This window comes from Pholcus phalangioides, unplaced genomic scaffold, assembly GCF_987345545.1.
Source record: "Pholcus phalangioides strain wild (caught in Gottingen) unplaced genomic scaffold, Ppha-v1.0 ptg000007l_1, whole genome shotgun sequence".
NCBI classification, from domain to species: domain Eukaryota; kingdom Metazoa; phylum Arthropoda; class Arachnida; order Araneae; family Pholcidae; genus Pholcus; species Pholcus phalangioides.
In genome coordinates this window covers 38,672,973-38,699,251 of record NW_028301600.1, presented here as the reverse complement: position 1 = coordinate 38,699,251, position 26,279 = coordinate 38,672,973, and the positions used below count along the sequence as shown (strand labels likewise).

Here is a 26,279-nt window from a genome sequence, read left to right as displayed (position 1 = left end):
TACGTTATAACTATGGCTACTGTACTGCAGTTTATTCGATTTTTAATTCGTGTAAATACAGTCGACGCTTGTTAAAACGACCCAATCGTCCCGTCGAAAATGGGCGTTATACAGTCGAATCCTGTAATAACGAACTCCAAGAGACCGAAGAAATCACTTCGGTATAAATGAATCCCGATTTTTCGAATTTTAACATTCGTTAAAAAAATTTCGTTGCAGCAGAATGATTCCAACGAAATAATTACTTATTTGCGTTCTAGATCAGAGGTCTTAAACCTTTTTGTAGTCGCGAGCACAGCCTGTAGCCTATACCCATCATCAAAAGAAGAGTACCCTTACGGTAAGTTTCCCCCCCCGTCCAGTTTTTAATATATAATAAATCCTCCACACCAGCACCGGATATATTTTTGCATCTTCAATTTTTTTCAACTGACATCACGTCGACAGAATATTCCATATCTTTTTCCAACATCGAATAATTTTTAGCTTGTTTGTTAAGGTAATTTTCATTTCTATAGTTCAACAAATATTCATGGCGAAGATATTCTTCAATAAACTTGAAGGTTGTGTCCCTGTGGACACTTCACCATCCTGTATTTCCGTGGAATTCTAGCGAAACGGTAGGAGACGACGGAGCATAAACAGGTTCACGTTTGAGATCAAAATAAACCCCTCCGTGAGAGAGCAAAAAGATCCCTCCAGAGCGGCAGGTCACGCCCACTGGGGCATGCGCATAGGTCTACTTAACCGGAAAAAATAGAACAGTTTTTATTTCACTTAACCACTAAATCACTTGTGCACTTGCCAACTAAAGCCGCGTAAACGGCCCTTATCGTTTGCATACATTGTATCGTACTTGGCAACTTAAAATTTAGTTACCAACTTAATCACTTACCGCGTGTGAACGGGCCTTTATCTTTCTCGTTAGCTCCTCTCTCCAGTAATATTAGCTCGATGGTTAGCTCCGACAATGGCACTGTTCCCACCCACATCCGTATCTCCGCCATGGTGCTCACATATTTGTCATGTTAAACGTTTCATTTCTTTCGATTTTTCTAATTCACATAGCAATTTGCAGTTGTGCTTCATTTACCGCCATTGGCAATTTGCAGAGATTTTAGCAGTAAATGACAACTTTTCTTACCTTTGGCATCATTTTTGACGGTAATTAGCAATGTCCCGTATGTTACCACATTTATATCGAAGGGATATGGTCAGCTTAGTTATAATTACGGAAATGCAGTTTATAAAAGTTGAGAAAATAATTTTAATCCTTGATTTCTGTAAAGATTCGAGTTGGATTCGTTGAAAATTCGCGATGTAACAGGATATTTTAATAAAAATAGTCTTGATGGCCGAAATTACGGAAAAATACGGAATTGTCTCGAGAAACACGGGTCATATCGTCACATGTACATAAAAAATATTCACAAAATATCGACGAATTTTTTTTTGACGTAATTGGAACGCAATGACAAATTTTTTGCATAACGTCAGGGGTGCAAGATACAACATATTTGGATTATTAAATATGAAGATGTCTGTTAATTTGATATCCTGATAATTAAACTGACCATATTCGCTCGAGAAAATACAGGACATTAGGCTTCGAAATACGGGAAAATACGGGACCTTGTCAATTATCGCCAAAATGATGTCAAAAGCGCGAAAAGTTGCCAATTAATGCTAAAAATCACATAAAAGTCGCCAATTGAAGGAAATGAAGCGCTACTGGAGTAAGTATGTGAGATGAATATTCTTATTTGTAGTCGTGATTATCGTAATGTAATTTCTGAGTTGGGAAGATAATTTTAATCGTTGGTTTTAAAAATAAAATGAAGAAAAAAAAGTTAAGTTGGCTTCGCTGAAGGTACGGGAAAAACGGTGAAAAACGGAAAAAATTACTCTATTTTTAAAAAAAGAAAAGTCGGAACAGCCAGAAAAACATAAAAAAACCGGAATTATCCCGAGAAATATGGGATGTATGGTCACACTACTGAGAATAACCCCTGAAAACTCTAGTCATTTAAGTGGCTCCATCTGTTGCAGGAACACACAAAATGTCCCGACTCACGTACATGATAGTGTATGATAAATTTATTTGAGTAACTGCTGCCATCTATTTTTCAAATCTTCAGCCTACTGAATCCCGTTACGTACCGTTATCATTTCGTTTTTTTGCAATGGCAACCATGGCAGCCTCAGAGAATGAATGCAACAAAATTGCGATCGACGTGGAAAATTTTTCGGGTTGATCATGCTGTCATATTATGCCTTATTTGTCGTTAGCAATTGGTCAAGATTGTGTAGATTGGGTTCTCCAAGAAGAAAATACTCCTATAAGGCCATATTGTCCACTGTGTGAACTTGAACAACTAATGGATAGGAACAATCTATTTCGTTGTTGCGCCCGTCAGGAAGATGAATCAGACACAGTAAGTTATTGAAAAATTTGCTATTTATTAATTGCATTTAATGACTATTAGACTTTTACCTAATTGATAATATTGAGTAACTATAATTGATTGATTGACTATTACCTAAACTTCTGCTATCACCACAATAGGGAATAATCTTTTGTGTTGCCGCATTCGTTGTTCATCATTTTCGTGTTAGGCTACCACTTTACTGTTCTCGGTTTTGTTCTCGCGCTACTGGTTTGTTCTCGCGTAATTTACCCTGATCGTTGAAAGTATAGATTTTTTAGATTTATTTGACTATGAAGGATCTTTTCATCTAGCGTGGGCTTTAAAATTTTTTGATTTGTGGCCTTATTGCATGTCCCGTTGCAAGTACGAATATGTTGGCCGTGCTGCTGCAACACTGGGTTGGATTATTATTTTAATTAAAATCATAGCCGGAGATAGACTTGGAAGTCGGGGGGGGGGGGGGGGCCACGATGATTATGTTGTCAATTCATATATGCATATATACATTAGATCAGTCTACTTCACCTTTGACGCTGGGGGGGGGGGCAATACCCCCCACGCCCCCCGTATCTCCGCCCATGATTAAAATCATTAGATTAATCTTACTTTATTTAATTAGATTACTTGGGGGGCGACAAAGGCTCTGATTCGAAGAAAACTTTGGAGTGGGGTGCAGCAGTACCGTATATACGGTATTCAACAGCGTATGAAGCATAACATGAGGGGGGATGTGCGATGGATTTTATATCAGGGATTATTAGGGTTTGGCCATTGTCAAAATTTATTGGAGGATTGGTTCAAGGGGCCCAAATCCCTAGGTTCCTCGCATATCTTGGGGGCTACCTCAGTGATGGATTTAACGGCCGGCGCACCCTGGGCCCCGACTTCTAAAGGGACCTGAAAAACCAAAATTCCACACTTTTTCTAATTAAAGGGGGCCCAATATTTTTTGCGCCCCGGGCCTCGACCTACTTAACTGCCACTGGGCCACCTAAAGCCCACTGGTCCCGGTGGTTGCCCTACGTGGTTGCGGTCCTGATTGCGTATTTTTTTTTCTGTAGACGCAAAATATCCACATTGGCTTGAATGTACTTGTTTGATAGCACTCCTCAATACACTTACTTGATCTAGCTGTTAGGAGTCATGAATGAACATGTCAACAAAAATTTATTAAGTTATTTTTTCTCACATCTACTGCTATAATATTTTAAATGTTAGCGTAAAAAATTAAAAACCACCGCAGTCAAGTGCACACTGAGTGAAGTAATTAGTTTTCTTTTGGATGTTAATTACTCTATTTTTTTTCCCTCCCGGTTTACTTGAGTATTTTTAGCCAGATGTTTGAATTAAAGTAATTTTTGAAATCTGATTCGTATCTAGTTCCGTAATATGACAAGGGCGAATATATTACCATAGCTCGGACTATAACTCATAATTTGTTTTTTTTCCCAATTGGGATAGATTGAAATTCCCGAATAGGCTCATTAGATGAATTTAAATTAGACCGTGAAGTGAATTTCTAGCGAACAACATAGCACAAACCATGTAAAATAATTTGCTCAAATACATCTTTAAAGCAACTATCAAAAGCGGTTTTCAAATTTAACATTTTCATGTTGATATATTAATAAAATTAATGTATATCTGTAGTCATGGAAACACTAAATAGTCCATTTAATTTTGTAAAATTCCTAAATTGATTGGATGTCAAAAGAAATCTGGTTTTCATTTTATACTGTCAACATCTGTTTCCAAATATAACAATACAAAAGCATTTATTTTGAAATTTTGAATGCTTAAAAATTTTCTTTCAAATTTTGAGACTGATAAATTTTTACGAATTGTCATTATATTTATCTGTGTTCATTTTAATTGTGGAATTTTTTTAAAATTATTACTAGGCAGAAATGGCTAGTGTAGAACGTTCACTTCTTGAGAAAAGGCTTCTAGAAAATCTCCAAAATGATCTAAAAATGCTCTCCAATGAGGCAAAGAAAAAATATCCACATCTGAAAGAGGTGAAATATTTCATATCATATAGTGTAAATAATATTCAATAATATTGTGCAATTAGCTTTTTCTTATATTCATATTTTATAAGGATAAATTATAATCATTATATTCTATAGGGTTAGCAGGTTTTTGACGTTTTAAACTGTCTTGTCGAAAACCTCAAACATTGCTCTTCAATATGAAAATTCCCATTGAAAATATATTGATTACATTTAAAGTTTAAAATGACTTATGTTATACAAAGAATAAATACTTAATATGATGGCAAAATAATTTTCTACTGTACGAATTGTTTTGGACAATATATATATTTTTTTTTCTTGTAAAATACAGCATAGCAAATTTTAATGTGTCCCTTTAAAATTAAAATATTCATTAATTTGGCAGTGCTGATTGTATATGATGCTTAAGAAACTCCTATAACTTATTATTAAGGCAAAAGTAAGAACAATTAAGTTTGACTATGATATGGCATATTTACCAGTATTTATAATGCAATTGGCTAGTATTCCAATTGAAGCTATATCTAAACCTTCAAAACAATGCTTTGGATATCAAGTCATGCCAGCTCTACTTTGGTTGGAAAATATTCTTTCAAACTCTTAATTTATACAACCTAAGCTAAGAAATTTTTAGGTAAGAATAAATGTGAGTTTAATTAGTGTGTTAACAGATGCTGTGCGAGAGTTTTTAATATGGAATAAAGTTTTGTGCAGATCAAAAAACTTAATATATGAAAATAATATATTATAATTATAATTCAAAATAATTATAATTTAAAGTAATTATAATTTAAAATAATTATAATTTAAAATAATTATAATTTAAAATAATTATAATTTAAAATAATTATAATTATAATTCAAAATAGTAAATTAAATAATTATAATTCAAAATATAAAATACTTTGATTTACATAAAAGTAAGTTTTTTGCTATTTAACATATCTATAAAGTTTAAAAAAAAATTGTTTGACAACACTGACAATAAGTTTTTGACTGTTTTATTACTGAGTTAGTTTCAGCGGTCAAAACTTTATCCTGATCCCCTATCACACATATTTTGAATAAACAACTCTATTTCGCTTAGTATATTCAACACAGGTAATCAGTAGTTTAGAAAAAATGAGCCATAAAATCAAAAACACAGCCCCGCTATATTCCTATTCCTAGTTTTTCATTATAGTTTGTGATATTGTTGTCTATGTAATAAAAAAATATATGTATGTATGAGTTTTGTTTTTTCCTATAGTAAAACCTCTTGTATAAAGAAAAACCAGAATGATATTTTGTGTGGGCTCAGAGGTTGTACTGAGGTCAGTGACCAAAGGAAAGGTGCAAATACTTCATTTGATTTCTATAAAATTGTATAGGAATTAAACAAAAATTTCTACAGTGATTATTTTTCCCATTTATCAGCTTCAAAACATTTTTTTTTAAATGGGTTTAGCAATTTATTTTGTACTATTAGGTGATTTTATTTCTGTGAATATCTATATAACTTTCTAGAGGGATTCTACTAGTGTCTAGCATTGTTGTTTTGTTTAAAAGACACTGGTTTTAACCATAGGCTCCCAAACTTGTTGTTCCATTGCCTCCCAACTCAAATCAGCCCATAGGATCCTATACTAAACAAATAGCCTCTACCGTCCCCTGGACTATTCCATCTCCCCCAGGGGGCAATATTGCCCACTTTGGGAACCTTTGGTTTAAACCAAATGGTTAAAAAAAAAAAAACACATAAAAGTGGTCTAAACATAATTTTTACCAAAATATCACATTGGTTCATTATTAGCCAAAATGTTTCATTCTTATCACATTTTTTATTGTTGGGGTACATTCTGATGGTACATCTTTAAATGGTGTAAGATGATATAAGTGGTTTTTTTTCAAGAAAATCTCATAAAAGTGACCTGAATATAAATTTTCTTTCATATTAAGTATTTTAGTTGCTGAAAATTATATGCAGTATCAAAATTTCTCATTCTTACTGTATTTTCTAACTTTGTGCCACATTTTGATGTTATGTTATTCATGAATGAGGATTGCATCACACATATGTGGTGGTGTAATAGGTTTTTTCCTTCACAAAGAAGCAGCAACCGTAGTGACTTCACTGTCATGCTAAGGGCAGCTGGTTCCAAAAGGACACCAGTTGCTACGAAAGGACGAAGACCAGTGTACTAGTAGTTACATAACCTCACAGACATTTTCATTTTCTTTCCATAGGAAGCGGTACATCTCATACTTTATATCGCCAACAGGCTTAATAAGTATTATAAAAATATGTAAAAAAATAATTCAATATTGAATTATTATTTTTTTACATATTTTCAACATTACGCCCAGTTAATCCAGATTCTACTGTGCAGTAGTAAAAGCCCGAAATTGGCCAGTTCGTGAAGTTGCCGTGATCCCTGTCCAAGTAATTTTCAGTTAGAAATTCCTTGGAATATGGACTGGGTCACCATTTGGTTAGGATGTACAGTAGTAAGTGATTTATGAAAAATAATCAGCTATATACATGGTGATTATAATTAAAGTTCTGATTCCAAAAAAGGAATAAGAACTGCTGGTCAGAATGGCTCAAAAATTTGCATGGATCCATTGCATGAAGCAATAGAATTTTCTTTGGCGAAAGAAAAAAAATACTTTAAATGCACAAGTAGATGATGCTGTACTTGGCCAGTGGTATAATCTATTTTGCACAACCATATCATTTCGGCACTTCAACAGCATCAGTGTGTGAATAGCAGGGCTGGATAAATCCTAGATGCTGGGGTGACTAGAAAATCGGTTTTGGCATCTAAAATTTTATATGCATCATTACTAAAATGAAGTGTGAGTATGAGACTTTTTTTTTGATTTCATATAATGTGTCTTCCAGCATAAGAATGGGTCATAAAGTCCCGGAAAAGTTGAAAAAAAATTACTCTGGACTATTTTTCTTAGCGAAAACATGCTTTGCTCTTAACGAATTTGGCTGGCACCTAAATTTTTTTTCGATTTGTCCAGCCCTGGTGGATAACACAACTTTTATCAAGATGCACATTGCAACACCAGCAAAGTAGATGCTGAAGAACCATTTTGACAATAACAAGATGACACAACACCTGGCTGCCATGTACACCTGGCATGTGAACGTTTCTATAACTCTTGCAACTTTTAGCTTTGGGGACACCCCAAAATGTTATGTGCAGTGGTTGGATTGCAAACTTTGGTGAATTAAAAGCACATCCACATCATTGCTACGACATACTTTGATCTGTTTTTAAATGAGCATTTTTGCATTTCCACCTCACAGCCAGAACACGGTGGACAACATATTTAACATTTCTTTTGTAAGTTGTAGTTTTTTGTTTAAATGACTTCATTTTTGTGATGTTTCCATGAATTATAAAATCATGCCATAGTAATTGCATTATCATTTTGCCTTGACTGGTTATCATATCCATTTTGCGCGCAAATTTACCACATGTATTTGTCATTTATTTTACATTTTTAAGTATTTTTTCCCCTTCGCCATACAAAATTCCATTGCCTCAGGAACATTCATACAAATTTCCAAATCATTCTAACCAGTGTTTTTTAGTTTACAGTGTTTTGAAATCAGAACTTTAGTTATAATCACCTTGTATCTGCACACATTGTATACCAGAAAACCCAGTTTTTTTGGGGTTTTTTTTTTCACCAACCCTGGTGTCTAGGAGGTACTGGACAGTCATCAGAGCTTTTGTCGATTTTAGTTGCTGTTCACATCTATTTTAGTGACAATTAGCAATGTCCATGTTTGTCTCGACAAAATGTGATCAGAAGCAGAGTTTTCAAATCATTAGAAAATTTCTAGCTGAAATTCTCTTCAGAAGTAGTCTGAAATATCTTATTCCAAGCTGCCATCTAGAAATCAATGTATGAACTAAAACTTAACAGTTATTGTGAAATTCATTTATATACAAAAGCATGTTATATCACATCTACACAAACTGCAACACAATACAAACAAACACAAAATACAAATATACATTATTCACCCACATGATTGCCCAAGGAATTGTAGCAATTCGTCCAGGGGAAATTGAAATTTATAGATATTGATATACACTTATACTTAAACTGTTATCAACAGTGATTTATGATATGATCTATACTTGATAATCTATTTGGTACACATATTCTGCTGTAGAAAATGAAAATCGAAATAAGTTTTAAAAAGGTGAGAACATAAAAATTTGTAAGTCTTGTAATGCTAACTTCCTTCACGTATATCAACATGTGGAAACATAACGTTACAGATTAAATTGATCATTCTAGACTACTACTAAACCAGACATGCACCTCGTCCATATTCCTCTGCGAAACTTGTAACGAATTGGTGTATGTTAAATGTGTGTGTGTGTGCTTCTGTACAAGTGAACCTTCTGTAAAGTTTGTTCCTGTGTAATGTTTGTATGTGTAGTGCTGCCATCAATTTTTCTAACTTTGCATGAAGTGTGATGATTGAATAATGTACCATTGTAGGCCTTTTGTTCTCTGCTGTGAGACTTTTTTACGGGGAGATCGGCTCACATTTGTGCATCGAAGTTGGGAACCAAAGAAAACCAACTTCAGCTGACCACCACTATGGCGATGTTGGGGTTCAAACCTGTGTCCTCGTGATGTGCGTTCGTCACTATGACCACTCGATCACCACAGGGGCGATCATCCTAGACTGAAATTTAAGCATAATGTCTAGTGAATTTTAATAATACAAGCTCATAATCAGAAATAAATGTGATAAATTTTGCAAATTTATCATCTTACCAAAATGGTCTGTGATTATGCATAATCACTGGATTTATCACATTTAACATAACGTGTAGGCCTACTGTATTTATTACCCAGCATGTAAAAATCAGAGGAAACCAGCTTTTGGATAGTTAGTCTGGTTTATTCCTGGTATTCATTAAGGATTGCATGATTGCTTGTCAAGTAAAACATTTGTAAAAATTAAAACTCATATAAATAAAACTGATACTTTTCATCTCAGTTCCCCTTTATAGAGCCACTTGAATGTACCAAAAGAAAGGCGCTCATATGAAGAAAATATTGGGGGGGGGGGGCTGAAAGAGAGTTGCTTGTCGTCCCGTACATATGGTACTCAAGTGTGTATGCAGGACAGAGAGAGTGCTTTGCATTGTTTTTTCAGAAATTATTGGTGGGCTCAGCCTCCCTTACAAAATGTATTGGAGGGAGGCTCAAAAGGCCTCCGCCCCTAAGTTTCGACACCTATGCCGAAGAGTGTACCCATATGTGTCTTGCAAGCTGTAATTTGCCGACCCCTTATCCTATACTATGCCTAGTTTAAATATTTTTCAATAATTTTAAATGTAGTTTAACATATATTTTAATTCCCTCGCATAGGCTGCAGAATCAGGGATGATAAAAGTGCGTAATGCTTCCACAAAGCATGATGATTTGCGCTTAGGTATGTTTTTCCCCCCCACTACAAATCACATGTAAAAATAATGTCAATGATTAATTGAATTGTAAATTTTGAAAAGGGCTAATCTCTGTGGTTTTTCAAAATACTTTCTTCTTTTTTTTTCATGTACACATATAGACAGAGTGAAAAAGACTTGTATCTGGTGTTCATAGGGGTGTAAAACATGTGACTTTCTGAAATTTATTGAAGAAATTGGGCACCATAACTCGACTAACCTTAGATTCATAAAATTTCAGGAGTGGGGTTTATTTTTTAGTGCATAGTCGCAAATCAGTGTTATCGCATATTATTCAATCTGGTGGCATAAATTTTAAATAACTATATTTGTGCTAACATTCCTGAAGTAATAATAGAGTTACACTTTTTTGTGATGGCTGCCCTGATCAAAATAAAAATAATATGATGATAAAGTATCTACTGTGGCATTGTCAGCCAGTCCCAACACAAGAATTGACATTTATTTTCCATAAAGAGGCCACTCTTTTAACATTGTACTACTAAAACCACCCAAGTCTTCAAATGAATTTTGATGATTCATTTCAGGAAACTAACAATCATTTTCTTAATAAAATTTTCCTTCAAGGATACTATTTTGCTTTGTCATAACATACACATTGGTTGGCAATTGTAAAGAAAAAAAACGGCTTAAATGAGTTAAACAGGTTCTACAGAAATTGTTTTTTGTTTCATGGAAAATCTTAATTTTTGGACTTTTCTTTAGCCCTTTTCAAAATTTGTAATTCAATTTAAATCTTTTTTTATGAAAATTTTATATTCATATCATTATAATCAATTTCTTATGAATATGTGGAATCATCTTTGTGCAAAAATTTTGTTTTAAGATTTGAGATTGTTATTGAAGAACAATTGATATAAATCAGACTTCATTATGAATATTTCTTGATGAGATTAAACTTGATAGGCCTTTGTTTAATGTTTTTCTCAAATAAGTGCTTAGTTTTTTACTTTAAAAAAATCAATGTTTTGAATTTAGTTTTTGTGAAAACAAAAGTAAATTGAGAATTGTATGTGAAATGATATTTTTTAAATATCCTGCATAGCAGTGTTCCCACTAAGCTGCGTATGGTGGAAATGGTTGGTTCCATGTTCTTGCTCAAAATTGCAAAATTTACATCAGTGAATATCACAAATTACCTTTCAGTGCATAGAAAAAATTTTTCTATACACAGATAGAAAAAAAAATTAAAAGGAATGTTGCTTCATAGTAAGATGATTCTGTTTACCAAAAGTAGGCTAGGTAAGAAAACTGTGATGGCGCATGGTTAACCACATCAAAATGTAAGTTTCAAGCTATGCATTGAATGAAATTAAATTCACACAGAATGTTTCACACAGTAAGTTTCCATGATGTATCTTTGAGTATAATATCAGTTCTCTTGGAAGTTTAACATTATACAAATTGGTAGGTACCCCTTATTTTGTAAGTCTATGACAAACATTTTTTAATTATTTTTTTTATAAATTTAATTATCAGCAGTGGACTGCAACAGTAACTTTATCATCTGAGAATGATGAATTCTGATTTTGTATTTCATCTCTTATTTTTTATTTTATTGTTTATTGAAATTTCAATGAAAAACCATTAAATTCTTTCTGAAATATGCAGTGCGAAATTACTGGTAATTAATGGTACTGATTTTTGTCTTTCAAGAGCCTCTATTAATGCAAAAATATGGTAAACATAAATACTTTATTAATCTCATGCCAGAATTAATTTGATCAAGCATTTCAATTGTTGTTTTTGAAAATTAAAAATTTCAATGTTTTTTGTAAGATACTGTGAGATCAGTGTTTTTTTTTTTTCTGCGATATAATAAAACAGGCTTGATAAATCCCAGGTTCCAGGTTGACATGTTAACTGAAAAATTGGCATTGGTGCCTAAAGTTTCATTTCAGTGATTACTGATTTGGAATCTGAGGACAATACAAAATTTTTGGAAATTATGTCACATGTCTACAAACACAGAAAAGGGTCACTTAATATGTGGGAAAAAAACCTATTATAGTAGACAATTTTTCTCGAAAAAATATTATTGGCTCTCAAAAAATTTGACTGGTGCCTAAATTATTTTTTGAATTGTCTGCAATATCTGTGGGTTATTAGTTCTAATCCCTTCCTTAGATACCTAAAACTATAGATAGTAAAGAACCACTTTTTTAAATACCTAAATTACAAATGCTACACACAAAGCATTTGTGCACAGTTTCCAGATGCTATACAAAGGGAAATCGTAAAGGTCTCTACGCTAATTTTAACAAGCACTGTAGATGCATTCATATATTTTTTCATCTGTATTTTTCATTCAGATTTGGCCCTCAGAAAACTAATTTGCTCTTATGCAGTTCACAAAAGTAATTCTTAGTAATATATGCCCTGCTAGTTGAAAAAATTGTGTACCTGTGATATAAATATAAAGGATAGGAAAAGTAAAAATATTTTTGTCATATTTTTATATATGATGGCAAAAATTTTATTATTGTATAATTAATTGTTTATTAATCTTGTGTGTCTGAATGCACTTGAGTGAAAGATGTTGATTCTTATCAAAAAATCTTATCAAAGTAAGATTTGATAAGATTTTACACTTGTGCTGAACTATACACATTTGCATCATTGCCCAAATCACAGATATAGCAGCCCTAACTATATGTTTATTGCTTACAATTTTTTTATACGTTGATGCACTGCATTATTTACGGGCATAAGCACCTTATAAATCTTCAGCATTGTATTTATTGCTTTATAGCATTATTATCCGAAAGCCCTGAAATTTTAGAACCATTTTTTATGGGATGTGATACAAAGTCATCTAAAATAGTCCAAATTTGTCTTACTGCAATACAGAGGCTAATTACTCAAGAAGCTGTATCATCAGTGAGTGAAGTTTTTATTATTCATATTTTTTTACTCAATTCTTGATTAAAAAAGTATTTCTAAATTTCAATGTAATAACTCTATAGCATCATATTGCTAATATCTATTCTCCCAACTTCTTTCTGAGTGAAAAAATAAGTTTACTTATTTTCAGTCAGTTGACAATTTAGTCATTTGAAAACATTAAGAGCAAGTATATATAACATATGTTTTGTTTCATTTCAGATGGCAGCAAGTAATGTAATTACTTGCTTGTGGAATTTGATGGAAAGTGGAACAGAAGAACTAAAATTGTTACAAACTGTGACTTTGCTGATAACCACAAATAAAACAGTTCTTGGAGAATCACTTGCTAAAGTATGTTGTTTTGTCCAACAATTCGCAACCTTGGCCATATCAGGATAGCCATGTGTGACAATCTTGAAAAAAGGGGTGGGGTGACAGGATTTTTATGGGGGGCCCATAAAGCTGCAGATAAAACATATTAAATAAAAAAACAGGAAAGAAAAATTTTTTGCCTTTCTAATTATGTCACTTTGTGGGACCTGGTTCTGACATTTAGGGAAAAGTAAAGGAAAAAATCTTAGCCGCTCGCAAATGTGATATACTTTATCGGTGAAACATTCAATTCATTAAAAACACAGCTAAGGGCAGGTATTATGACTTTTTTACTAAGCAAAGATTAGGGATTTTAGAAAAGTTAAGCTGTATGCTCTGACACTGTGCTCTTGTTGGCTCAATGGCTTGAGCTATGAAGTGAGATTTCATTTTTTGAATATGTTATCATTCAAAGAGCACAGGTGTTATGAGGTTATGATTGAGATGCTCAAAATTTTTGAATAGGAGATCAACCACAAGTTATTTACACGCCTTCAATCTAGTGCTTTGACAAGGGGACACCAGTATGCATTGGCTAGTGACAACTTCAGGTTGTGGTGTTGCATTGATTTTTTTCTCTAACATTATATATTATATGGGGGGGGGGGTTGTAAATAAGTGGAATATATTACTACAGTTGTCATGAATTCTACCGCGATTGACACGTTTAAAAAAAGAATACAATATTTGTATTTGGATGAATAGATAAGCTATCCATACTTATACAAGACAACCATAATTTTTTATAGGTAGTGTATAATTATTATAATATTTTATTATAATTATTAGTTTTTTCATGGTGATTGCTCTTATTTGGAGTTGCTGCATTTTAGATATATTTGAAATTCATATTTTTTATGACTATCTTTTATTCAGCCACCTTGTTGGCGCCATTTTATTTGTACTGATACGGAACTTCAAGAATTCGCCCAATTTTTGTCTTCATTCATAAATACAATTATGAATAATATATATATATACACGATGAAATATTATACAATGCCTATAAGAATACTTATGGCTGTCTTATTCTCAGTATGGATAGCTTCTTGATTTACCGCAACATGTTTATCGTACTTCTTTTTAAACGTGTCAATTGTGTTAGAATTCACTACCTCCGGGGGTAAGCTATTCTATTTATTAACAACCTTATTAGGGAAAAAATCCCTGGGACACCATAACCTTGCATTCTCCCTTACCAATCAATACTGGTGTCCCCTTGCAAAAGTAGTCAACTGACGATGTACTAATAATTCATGGTCCATCTTATCCATCTCATTAAAAATTTTAAACACTTCGATCATATCTCCCTGACACCTGCCTTCATCCATTGTAAACATATTCAAAAAATGAACTCTGTCTTCATAACTCAAGCATCGTGTGGACACGTGTAGCTCTTCTCTGCACCCCTTCAACCAAGTTTATGTCCCTCTGTAGGTATGGTCTCTAAAACCTCACAGCATACTCCAGTCCAGGACGAACTAAGCCCCGGAAAAGCGGAATAATGACCTTAGGAGGATGCAGAGACCTTTTTGAAAATGAAACCAAGCATTCTATTCGTTTTTGACCACCGCTGAACAATGTTCAGAAAACCTAAGCTGCTCGTCAATGAGAATTCCCAAATAAGTGACCCTAGTTGCATCCGGGATAGTGACACGATTCACCTTGTAAGAGAACCATGGGTTGTTCGAACCAAAACAAGCAACCATGCACTTGTCAGCGCTAAACATCATTCTCCATTCATTTGCCCATGCTGCAATCCTGTTTAAGTTGGTCTGGAGCAACTCCCTATTGCTTTAATTCCTGATTACCCCCATCAGCTTCACATCATCTGCAAATTCGCTAGCAATCCCATCGATACCCTGATCGGGTTTATCAATAAAAAGTGAAAAAATATGGGGCCAAGGACACTTCCTTGAGAAACTCCACTTGTGACGTCTGTCCAACCAGAGAATTCCCTGTTCACCATAACTTGTTGTGACCTCTTCCCTTAACCACGATTCTATCCAGTTCAGCAAGTTGATCCCAATCTCATGTAAACTCTTCAAGAGTTTACCATGTTGGGCCTGTTCGAATGCCTTCTGGAAATCAAGGTAAACATCATCTACATTTTTGCCCTTATGTTAAGCCGTAGTCACATGATCATAGCAGCAGAAGAGGTTAATCACACATGACTTCCCCTTCCTGAACACATGCTGATTATCTGACAATACATATTATTCTCTTCTCTCCACTTCACCAATTGCCTTTTGATAATAATTTCTAAAATTATCGAAAGGGAGCTCGTCAAACTCACTGGACGATAATTGGACACAGCCTCTCTACTACCCTTTTTAAATATTGGAACAACATTAGCAATTTTCCAATCCCTTGGGACGATACCCTCAGCAATACTACTCCTGCAAAAATGCGCGACTGGCCCCAAGAATTCATTAGGACATTCCCTGAAGACCCTAGGAGAGATATCTGGTCCTGGTGCTTTGCTCGCACATATATTTTTTGGAAGATTTAGGACCTGCAAATCTTACATTTGATTATCGTTGAGGATTTTATTACTCCATTCAACACCTGTATATTGAATATTGTATTCTCTATTAAAAACCAACACGAAAAAGGCATTGAAAACACTACATATACCTACATTGCTCTCTAGTCTAGACCCTTCTATCGAGAGGGGGGGGGGGGCTACTGTCCCCTTATATCCGTTATTGGCGTAATCTAAAAAATGATTTTGGGTCGGAGCCAATGTTGTCTGCCAACCTAGACTCAACTTCCTTTTTACTGTCCCTTATCACTTTCTTCAACGTCTTTCTTTTATCAGTAAACAATGACAGATCACCTCTTCCACTTTCATACTTTCTGAATACTCTTTTCTTTTCAAGATAAAGGTTACGCACGCTATCCGTGAACCATAGATTCTCCCAATCTATATCTGGCTAATTGATATCTCCTAATAACACAACCCTGTTCACCATAACTTGTTGTGACCTATCTCTTAACCACGATTCTATCCAGTTCAGCAAGTTGGCCCCAATCTCGTGTAAACGCTTCAAGAGTTTACCATGTTGGATCTGATCAAATGCCTTCTGGAAATCAAGGTAAACAACATCTACATTTTTGTTCTTATTCAAAGCCTTTGTCACGTGATCATAGATGCAAAAGATCTTAGTCAGACATGACTTTCCCTTCCTGAACCCATGCTGATTATCCGACAATATATTATTCTCATCAATCTGCTTCACAAACTGCCTTTTGATAAGAATTTCCAAAATTTTCTAGAGGAAGCTCCTTAAACTCACTGCACGATGATTGGACACAGCCTCTCTACTACCATTTTTATCGGAACTACATTGGCAAGTTTCCAATCTCTTGGGACAATACCCTCAGCAACACTACTCCTGTATATCTGTGCGACTGGCCCCAACAAATCATTAGCACATTCCCTGAGGACCCTGGGATAGATATCATCTGGTCCTGGTGCTTTGCTTGCACATTCATTTTTTGAAGATTTAGGACCTTCACGTCTTCCACTTGAATATCTTTGAGGATTTGAGGATTTTATTACCGCATGCAACATCCGTATATTGAATATCATTATCTGCATAAAAAACGACACGAAAAGTTATCTGCCACCCTAGATGCAACTTCTTTTTTACTTTTCTTAACTTCTTCAATGTCCTTTTTTTGGGTAAATATTGACGGGTCACCTGTTCCATTTTTATACTCTCTAAATGCCTTTTTCTTTGCAAGATAAAGATTGAACACTTTTTCCGTGAGCCATAAGGGGTGCAACAAACACATTTTTTTGCAAACAAAGGTCTGAGGGCATGCAAAACAGAGGATAGTTTGGCCCTAAATTCTTCCCATTGAGGTATCACTAGAGGAAATATGAGACAACCAAATGATTTCCTCAACTTCAGAAGGTGCTGTAAATTCAGTTTCCATGCCTGAAAGTGGAATACTTCATTTTGATGCTAGCCATGTAATCTCACAGCTTCAGCTTGAAACCCTTTGAAGTATTCAAACACTTTATTTTAGTGTTTCATGAAGTACAATGTTCCAAATCTGGAACAATCACTGATTAAAACTTCAACATTGGAGAAAAAAAACACTGGAGAGAATTTCAAGAAACAATATAAAGGTAAATAAAACTTATTGCTTAAAAATGTCTTATCAACCCCAAACATGTTTAAAAACATAATTTTAGTTATTAATACAGGCACACATTTATTTTACAGGCAATTGTTCTTTGTTTCCGTCTACATTTCACAAAAAATAGTACAACAAACAATACTGCATCAGCTACAGTTCGTCAGTTGGTATCTGCTGTTTTTGAAAGAGTCCAAGTTGAAGATGCTACTGGCGTTGAAGGTGAAATGCATATTTTTGGATTTATGTGATTTATCATAATTTTGTGGCAATTTTTTTGAGCAAAAAAAATTTTTATGTGGAGAAAAGTCCAAAAAATTAATAAAACTGCTAGATCAAAATTATCCCCACCCCTACAGTTAAATGATGGTAATTTTTTAATAATGTTTATTGTAGCCTCATTTTTTCCATGTGAAGGAAGGGTTATTTAAGGTCTTTGGGTAATATTGAAAAAAAGAAAATAATTATTAGACATGATGAAATTCAAAAATAGTACATGGAGTAGGTTTTAAGTGGCAGAATGAGTCTCTACAAGATTCATTAAAAGACTGATTATTTATGGAGATGAAGATTACAAGGAAGAAAATTCATCACTGCCCCCACGGGGACTGCTATTAGTTGATTGTTGCTGCTGTCCATGTACAGAGCTTTCAACATATATATATACTCTCCAAGGTTGAAATATTCTGCTTCCATAGCTTCGATGGCAGAGCACTTGTCCGGCAAGCAAGAGACCAGGGTTCGGGTCCCCATGGGGGCAGTGTTGAATTTTCTTCCTTGTAATCATCAATCATTTTTGTCGCACCATGGTCATTTTCTGCACACGAGGGCTAATTAGACCGGGACCTACAATTTATTGCCGATTCTGAACGGCAGGCTTGTTTTTTTATACTCATCGCAATTTTTTCTGTGGTCATGTCACCGTTTCTGTTGTACCCCTATGTCAGAAAAGTTTTCTGACAAGGACGAACCGGGCATCGAACTCGCGACACCTCTAAACATCCTTTGGTACTTTAAGTGAGTATCTTATCGACCTGGGCTACTGTGCGCCCCTTCCTTGTAATCTTCATCTCCATAAATAACCAGTCTTTCAATGAATCTTGTATTAATAAGTGGAGAGGACATTTATATAAGAATGAGTATCATAAATAAGGAAAATACTGTACTATATTTCAGAAATGATAAACTGTTTGCCTCAAATTAATGTAAGAAAAATCACTTTTGGGAAATTATCTTCTCTTACAATAATTCTAAACCAAGTCCTATTAATTTTGATATATATTTTTTAATTAAAAGAGAATTTTTCTTAAAACTACTAAAAATTCTTGTTTCAATATCTTTGAAGTCTGTGCTGAATTGCTTGATATAAATGTGTATAGTAAATAAGATTCCCTGTGTTCCATCACAATCCCACAAATCTTATTCTCTTTGACTTCGTTTGATTTAGCAATAATGCTGCCAAGCATGTATCCTTGTAATGGGATTTAATAAAATTGTAGCATTTTAGATTATATACTTTTTTACTTTCCTTACTCATCAATGATAGGCCATTGAATTTTGTTAACAGTAATTTTTTTTCCTCATTAGACCATACAGCTCCTCATATAAACTTAGAAGAGTTGAAAATTGGAAGTAGGGTTCCACCAAAATCATTACCTACACATGCTGCAGATGGCTTCTTATTGTTCCAAGTGAGTTTGGATGCTCTAGGCATGTAAATACTGTATTTAATTCTATTTAGAAACAAAAAAAAACAAGAGCAAGTGGTGGATTTACTAGACATCTGAGTCATATCAGAAAAGTTAATTAACAATTTTCCTAAAATGACTGAGTAAACTTCTGGGTCAAGAAGTTGATATCATTCCTAGATAATTTTAGGATGTGATTATGAAATAGAATTTTTTATTCACCTTAGCTGTTCTTCCTTTTTTCAAATAGAGAATATCCACTTTCGGCAACTTTCTGTAGTTGACAGATGAGATACATTCCAGTCAAAGGAAGTTAGATTGAGCTTTCAATTCCCCACTTGTAGGGTGTAATAACATTTTATTTTATTTTTTTACATTACATCTTTTTTTCCTAATTTTTTTGAGTTACAGCAATAAATTTTTCCAATTAAAATACAAACAATTGTTAAGAGGGACTCAAGCTTTGGCACAATAGGTTAAATCATCTATTCTCCAGAGTTTTTTCTACTGTGAAATCATTAGTTTTGAAAATTAACGAATCATTTACAACATTTAACCCTTTAATTGGCAAACATTGAAATATCCAGAGAAAAATTTTGAGGGGTTATATTAAGCAAATGAGGTACCCTGAATGTTATTACATTACAAAAAAATGTTATTGTCAATGTTTAAAAAAATATGGGATGTTGCACTTCAGTAACACACTGTATTTATATGATTTATATAGATTTGAATAGTTAAAAAATATCATTTATTGCTTGCAAACTTACTGTTTATCATTGGGAAGAATGCACAGCGATATGCCTTTTCCACATATGGTATTTCCCTTTAAAATGCGAGGGTCAAAAATCATTCTTTTTTTTTTTTATCCATGAAAACAACACCAAAATGTTTGGTGTTATTTTCATGGTTCTTGCTTGGCTTGTTAAGAAATAGAGGTGTGCGTGTACCTTTGAGCAATTCTACTGGTAATTATGGAAACTTCATGAACAGCTCATAAAAGTAAAAATTGAATGTTTAGGAATTGTTTAAAATCAACAATGCCCAAAATAACTCAAGATCCAAAATGTGTTTACTTGAAAAATAAAAGAAAAACATGTTGCTTTTGAGAACAACACTGCCAAATAAAGGGTTCTCAAGTAATTTTTCAAAGCATTTTTAGTTATGCTTCTTATAACATTTTTAAATGATGAATTGAAAGATGTGTACAAATTGATGTTTATGAAGAAATTTGATGGTGGAAGAATTCATTTATCGAAACTAAACCATGAATGAACAATTATGCAAATTCAGAGTTAGAGATGTAAGGTGAGAATATTCTCGGAGAGCGAGAATATTCTCCTGGATGTAAAAATTGGAGAATAATTGAGAATATTCATTTTCTTTTAAATAATTTAATTTTTTTCACTAATATTGTTTATATTGTGAAATATAAATCAGTTTTCATTGCCTGAAACATTTACAACAAAACAATTTTTGGTGTAATTGCCCCCAATGACAACTTTAGTTTGAGAATATTCTCAGATCATGATGAGAGGTTTTAAAAGTTTGGTTATAAAGATTTTAGCAACGTTTAGATTAAAACCTTAAAAAATTATTTTTAAAATTAGATAAATTTTCAGAAATAAGTTCACAACAAAGGAAATTATTCTCGAAGGACTACTATTATAAATTACTAGAGAATATTCTTATAAAAATAGTAATTATTCTCAAGTTATTTATCAAGAATATTTATTATAATACATGTTATTACATATATTCTTGATAATACTCTCTGGAAGATTTCGGTAACTGAAGAATATTCTCTGGAAGGACTATTATTAATAACTTCAGAATAATTCTTATTATATTCCATAAGAATATTCCCCAGTAATTTATGAAAGTAGTCTTTCCAGAGAATATTCTCCAGGATATTATATGTAACTATATTATAAATAACAGGTGAATATTCTCATCAAGAACTTATAAGAATATTCTCAAGTTATTTATAATAGTAGTCAGAAAATATTCTCAACAATATTCTTGAGAATATTCTCCGAAAGATTATTCTCGACAATTTTACATCTCTATTCAGAGTGAAAAAATTAGAACAAAAATGTATGTATGTTTGACAGGATTTGGTTCAACTTGTGAATGCGGATCAACCATTTTGGTTAGTGGGTCTTACTGAAATGACAAGAACATTTGGTCTTGAACTTCTTGAATCAATTTTGTCTTCCTTTCCTGAAGTTTTCAAAAAGGTAAATTTTTCTTTGCAACTGTTGTGATTTATTAAAAAATTTATTTCTACAATATTGTTTGAACAAGTTTATTTCTACAATATTGTTTGAACAATATTGATTTTCCTATATAAAAGAATAGAGGCTAGTGTTGATAAAATTATTGTTTTTCATTTTTAATGAATTTAACTACAGTGGGAGATTCACCAATAGTAGATGGATGGTAAGCTGTGGAGTATTTCAATATTATTAATACAGTCAAAACTGTTTATAATGATATCGGAAAAAACAGCGAAACTGTTTGTTATACGCAAATTTCAATATATCCGTACCAGCGTCAAAAATAATGTGCTCGGCTCAAAACAAATAGGGGAGCAAGCAAAAAAGTGAAGAAAACCGTGCGAGACAGCCACGTATTGGCATACAATGGATAGTACACGCGCAATACAGAAAAAAGACGTAAAAAAATTTGGAATTAAGCTTTAATTCTTTGAAAATATGGAAAAAACATGAAAAGATGATTTAGGGCAACAATTTGGTTACATGTAAACGATAAAAAAAAGTACTGTTTAGACATGATGCATGAGTTTTAATAGGGCGTGTGGTCTCCTCGAACAGCTAAGACTGCTGCACACCTGTTTGCCATGGATGCGATGAGGTTATCGATCAGACTTTGGGGAATACTGTTCCACTCCTCAAGAAGTGCAATCTGCAAGTCTCGGACAGTACCAGGCGGCCTTGAACGTCGTGAACTTTGATTTGCATATGAAGTTTTCTTCTTCCGTTTCCTGCTAGGCTTTAAATTATGGATGATTCATTTTATGTTACTTATCGGTATACATCTTTGCATAATTTTGTTAAAACCATATGCTCCCCTAATTGTTTTGAGCAGTGTATATAAACAAAAAAAGTGAAACATAATTTACATGCTGCAACATGAATCTAAGAATTTTAAAATATATATATAAAATAATTAAAAAAATTAAAAATTTAATTTAAAAATCATATGTAATTACATCAGCAAACATCAATCATTGCTTGTTTTTTTCCTTGATATGATCGTTGACATCAAACGCGTTTCCACTTCATCTAATGCTGAAACAGAGATATACATCGGAAGGTGAAATGATTTCTAAGATTTTCTAAACTCAGAATGGCTACCAGTTTGGAATATTTTTTATTTCAACAACACCATCTTCTTCGTCAGTTGAAATCATATCATTTTTATTTTGGATTTCATCGACAATGTCCACATCTATCATCTGGGTTTGAACTAGTATGTCCTCATCAACATTTACATTATACAAATAGAAATACAAGGCCACAACAGGCGAAATGCCTAGCGAGCTGGCTGAGAAAAAGATGCCCATAGCAAGTGTGGATGCCATATATTACTAAAATACAGCAACCCAATTAAGTGCCGCTGTGGTGGTCGAGTGGTCATAATGACGGACTCGCATCGCGGGGACCCGGGTTCGAGCCCCACCGTCACCACAGTGGTGGTCGGCTGAAGTTGGTTTTCTGTGGTTCCCAACTTTGAGGCGCAAATGCGAGCCGATCTCCCCGTTGAAAAGTCTCGCCACAGAGAGCAACAGTCCTACAAACAGTACAAATATTCGGTCACTACACATCACTCACTTCACTTCTGAGATATAGATGGCAGCACTGAAAAATCATACACAACACTAGATACGCACTCAGACTGTTAGGTACACGGACTTACACTTCCGGTACAACTCACTAGGTAGTAAATTGCCTATGGCAATAGACCTGAGTTGTGCTCGGTTTGAAAAAAAAAAACCCAATTAAGAATGCAATAAAAAAAAGGAACAATATATATATATCAACTGAAGTTTGTTTTCTGTGGTCCTCCCAACTTCGAGGCACAAATGCGAGCCAATCTTCCCTTTAAAAAGTCTCGCCACAGAGCAACAGGCCTACAAAACATTACAAATATTTAATCATAACACTTCACTCACTTCACTTCTAAAATATAGATGGCAGCACTGAAAATCAGACAGCACCAGATTATGGTTACCAGATTTTCTCACCCTTAGTGGTGTCACTTATCCCAGTTTTCACAATAGCTGGCACCACTATTCTGACCAATAAAACTGGCCACAATGATAATTTTTCTGAACAGTATTTTTTCAGAACTGCTAAAATAATAAAAACAAAACATTGGGAATTTTGACGATTGTAGGTAAATGCGTGTGGGGAAAAAACCCACAAAAACACTCGTATCAATGAAGAAATATATGTTTCAAAATTTTCCCCAGACGAAAAGAAAGAAATAATTCTGGAAACCTGAAAAAGAGGACAAAAAGGATAAATTTTCCAAAATGTAGGAGGATGCTTGAAATGACATCAAAAAGGAGGACATGTCTTCTTGAATGAGGACAGTTCATAACCCTACACTAGACACTCACTCAGGCTGTCAGGTATACACACTTCTGGCACAACTCCCTAGGTAGTAAATAGCCCATGGTCGATAGACTGAGTTGTGCTCAGTTTGAAAGAAAGAAATGATTTTACTGATATAGAATTCTAGCTGTCGAAAAAAATATATATCCTGAAACCTATTTTCTACAGCTGGGTCAAAAGATCACGGCTTATGAACAAACTATTTTAAATTTAAAAACTGACAGTAATCAATAGGTGCATATTCTGAGGAATATTATAAAAGATGAAGAGCACCTTTAGCTCCTCTGTACAGTCTGATATATGGTGTATGACTATATTTTTATTCTAAAACAGCATTAGACAGTTTGTTTATTGATCCATATTGATTTTTGAGTGGTTAGTTTTTACATAACTTCTTTAAATTGGTCATGATGACTGTTAACATCTTCTGTAATGAATGTGCTAGATCCCCTGAATCATTGTAAATAGAACCTGTACAAGTCTCCATTCTTGATCACATCTTGTAGTAATATTGAATAACTTGTGTATTTATTAGTTCAAAGCTGAGAAAAACAAAGTTTCCGAACAAAGCTATTGTTAAATGATTTATGTACATTTTATATCAGTTTTTCAATTTGCAGAAAGGGTAAAATAGTTTCTCTTCATTATTGAATATTTTATTGGTTTTTTTTTAATATCCAGACTTCATTTTGTTACATTAAATTCACATAATCCGGAAGAACAGCTAGATTTGTTTACACAGTAGAATCGCTAATCCGGTACATATCAGACCAGGGTGTGCAGGATTATTGAAATCGCTGGATTACTGGAAGCCAATTGAAAAAGCCTATTTAAATAATATAAACTTCTGCACTCAGATATACAGTGACATGTTTTCCTCTTTATGCTGGAAGAAAACTGTCCTAAAAACGCTGGATTACTGGATAGGCTGAATTTTTGAGAGTCTACTGTATTTGGCATGTTATTTACAGTCAATTTTGAGTGACTAGAAAAATACTCCCATTTGCAAATAAGGACTCAAATTCAGACCCATTGTGCTTGATGTTGCGTTACCCGTTCAGCTATCAGGCCTCTTGATCTTGTATCATGAAATCTGTGAACAAATTTTACAAAGTTTTTAAAATGCTTTGTATATCACTATTTCTACTGAGCTCAATATTTCAACTTGTTATACTGTAAAGAAATTTAACTAAATGATAAATTTCTCAATTACTTATTATTGGGTAAGCAATTTCTCATATAACTTTTTGTTTGCTTGTTAATTTGTTGGCTAATTAAAAATCAATTCATATGACCTCAAATTGCAGGTTTTCATCTTCTTTCATTTCAGCATCCAGAGTTCAGTTTTCTTCTGAAAGAAAGAGTTTGCCCACTGATTATAAAGCTTTTTTCTCCAAATATCAAACACAGACAAGGAATGCAATCGGCTACTAATATTATTTGTGATAAACCATATTTTCCTATTTCAATGAGATTACTTCGAATAGTTTCTGTTTTGATCCAAAAATATTATAACATGCTTGTAAGTGTATTAGATTTTTTCTTTTTACATTGAAATTGTTATTTTTTGTTCATTAGATTTATATAACATGCCATGAACAGTCTAAATAAGTGTTATTAAGGTATAAAGGGCATTCCATTCCTATCCTTACCCAATAACTAATTCCTAAGCTACTAGTCTTGAAGGAATCTTCCACTTACAGAAAATATTTCTAATGTCCACCCATCATCCTAAAAGCTGTTTAAGCGGGGGGGGGGGGGGGAATTCTTTGATACAAATATGAAATTTAAGCCACAGCAGCCAGTTAAATTTTTTCCAGTCCCTGATGAACAACTGTAAAAAAGAAAAAAAAAAGAACATGATATGAATAAAAAATGATGATACTAAATATTTGGATGTCCGAATTTAAAATTAAACTGAATGAAAAAGTTATAAAATTTGGTTTTTTATATGGACCCAGGGTTTTATATCATATACAGTAAAACATTCTTGATGTGCTGTTATGTTGAACAAAAAAAATTATTCTTTTATGACCAAATTATTGAACATTGAATTCTGGGCACCTTTATCTGAAAAAACATCATTCTGCTCAAGCTCTTTTTTTTTTATCTAGTAACCAATATGATATTATCCTAATTTTATTTGGTGACATAACATCAGGAGTTTTTAGGGTACCAATGAATAAATTAAATTCGCTGACATTTTGTTTGTCTCTAAAATAATTTTTCTTATATAACCCCCATTTCATTGTATCATGAAAAAAAAGGCCAAAAAATTAGCTTGACTGCTAGGTTGACCAGCTTCAAAAACTAAGAAGGGAGGATGCCTATGTGTTTACCCCTGGTAATGTCATTTTCACTGATTTTGACAACAGATGGTGCCACTATAGTGCTGAAAAAACATCGCCCCAATAATTTTCCCCAACTAAAACGGAATTGCTAAAAAAAGAACAAATAGCAATCTGTCTCCCTTTGTTAATAATGAGTTGTTTCTCATACTGTCTTGTCAGTTTTATTGCTTTGCCTGGAGCATGATAAGAGGTTTTCTTTTTCCCAGAACCTTATCTATTGTAGGGGCACCTTATTCGTATTTGCATTTTTG

The 26,279-nt window shown here is 33.5% G+C and overlaps 1 protein-coding gene across 2 annotated transcripts in view; it reads left to right on the top strand.

Moving 5' to 3' along the window:
* The first annotated feature begins 3,532 nt into the window (after positions 1 to 3,532).
* Positions 3,533 to 26,279, top strand: part of mon2 (Mon2 homolog, regulator of endosome-to-Golgi trafficking) — a 183,599-nt gene continuing 160,852 nt past the window's right edge. The window contains exons 1-9 of one of the 2 annotated variants that reach the window (XM_089233152.1): positions 3,533 to 3,692; positions 4,331 to 4,447; positions 9,842 to 9,905; positions 12,692 to 12,819; positions 13,045 to 13,176; positions 17,436 to 17,568; positions 18,934 to 19,037; positions 21,149 to 21,274; positions 25,008 to 25,199. In XM_089233152.1, coding sequence (XP_089089278.1) covers positions 4,337 to 4,447; positions 9,842 to 9,905; positions 12,692 to 12,819; positions 13,045 to 13,176; positions 17,436 to 17,568; positions 18,934 to 19,037; positions 21,149 to 21,274; positions 25,008 to 25,199 — 990 coding nt within the window. In that variant the 5' untranslated portion in view covers positions 3,533 to 3,692; positions 4,331 to 4,336. The remainder of the gene's footprint in view (positions 3,693 to 4,330; positions 4,448 to 9,841; positions 9,906 to 12,691; positions 12,820 to 13,044; positions 13,177 to 17,435; positions 17,569 to 18,933; positions 19,038 to 21,148; positions 21,275 to 25,007; positions 25,200 to 26,279) is intronic. The other variant, XM_089233151.1, reaches the window with a different exon arrangement.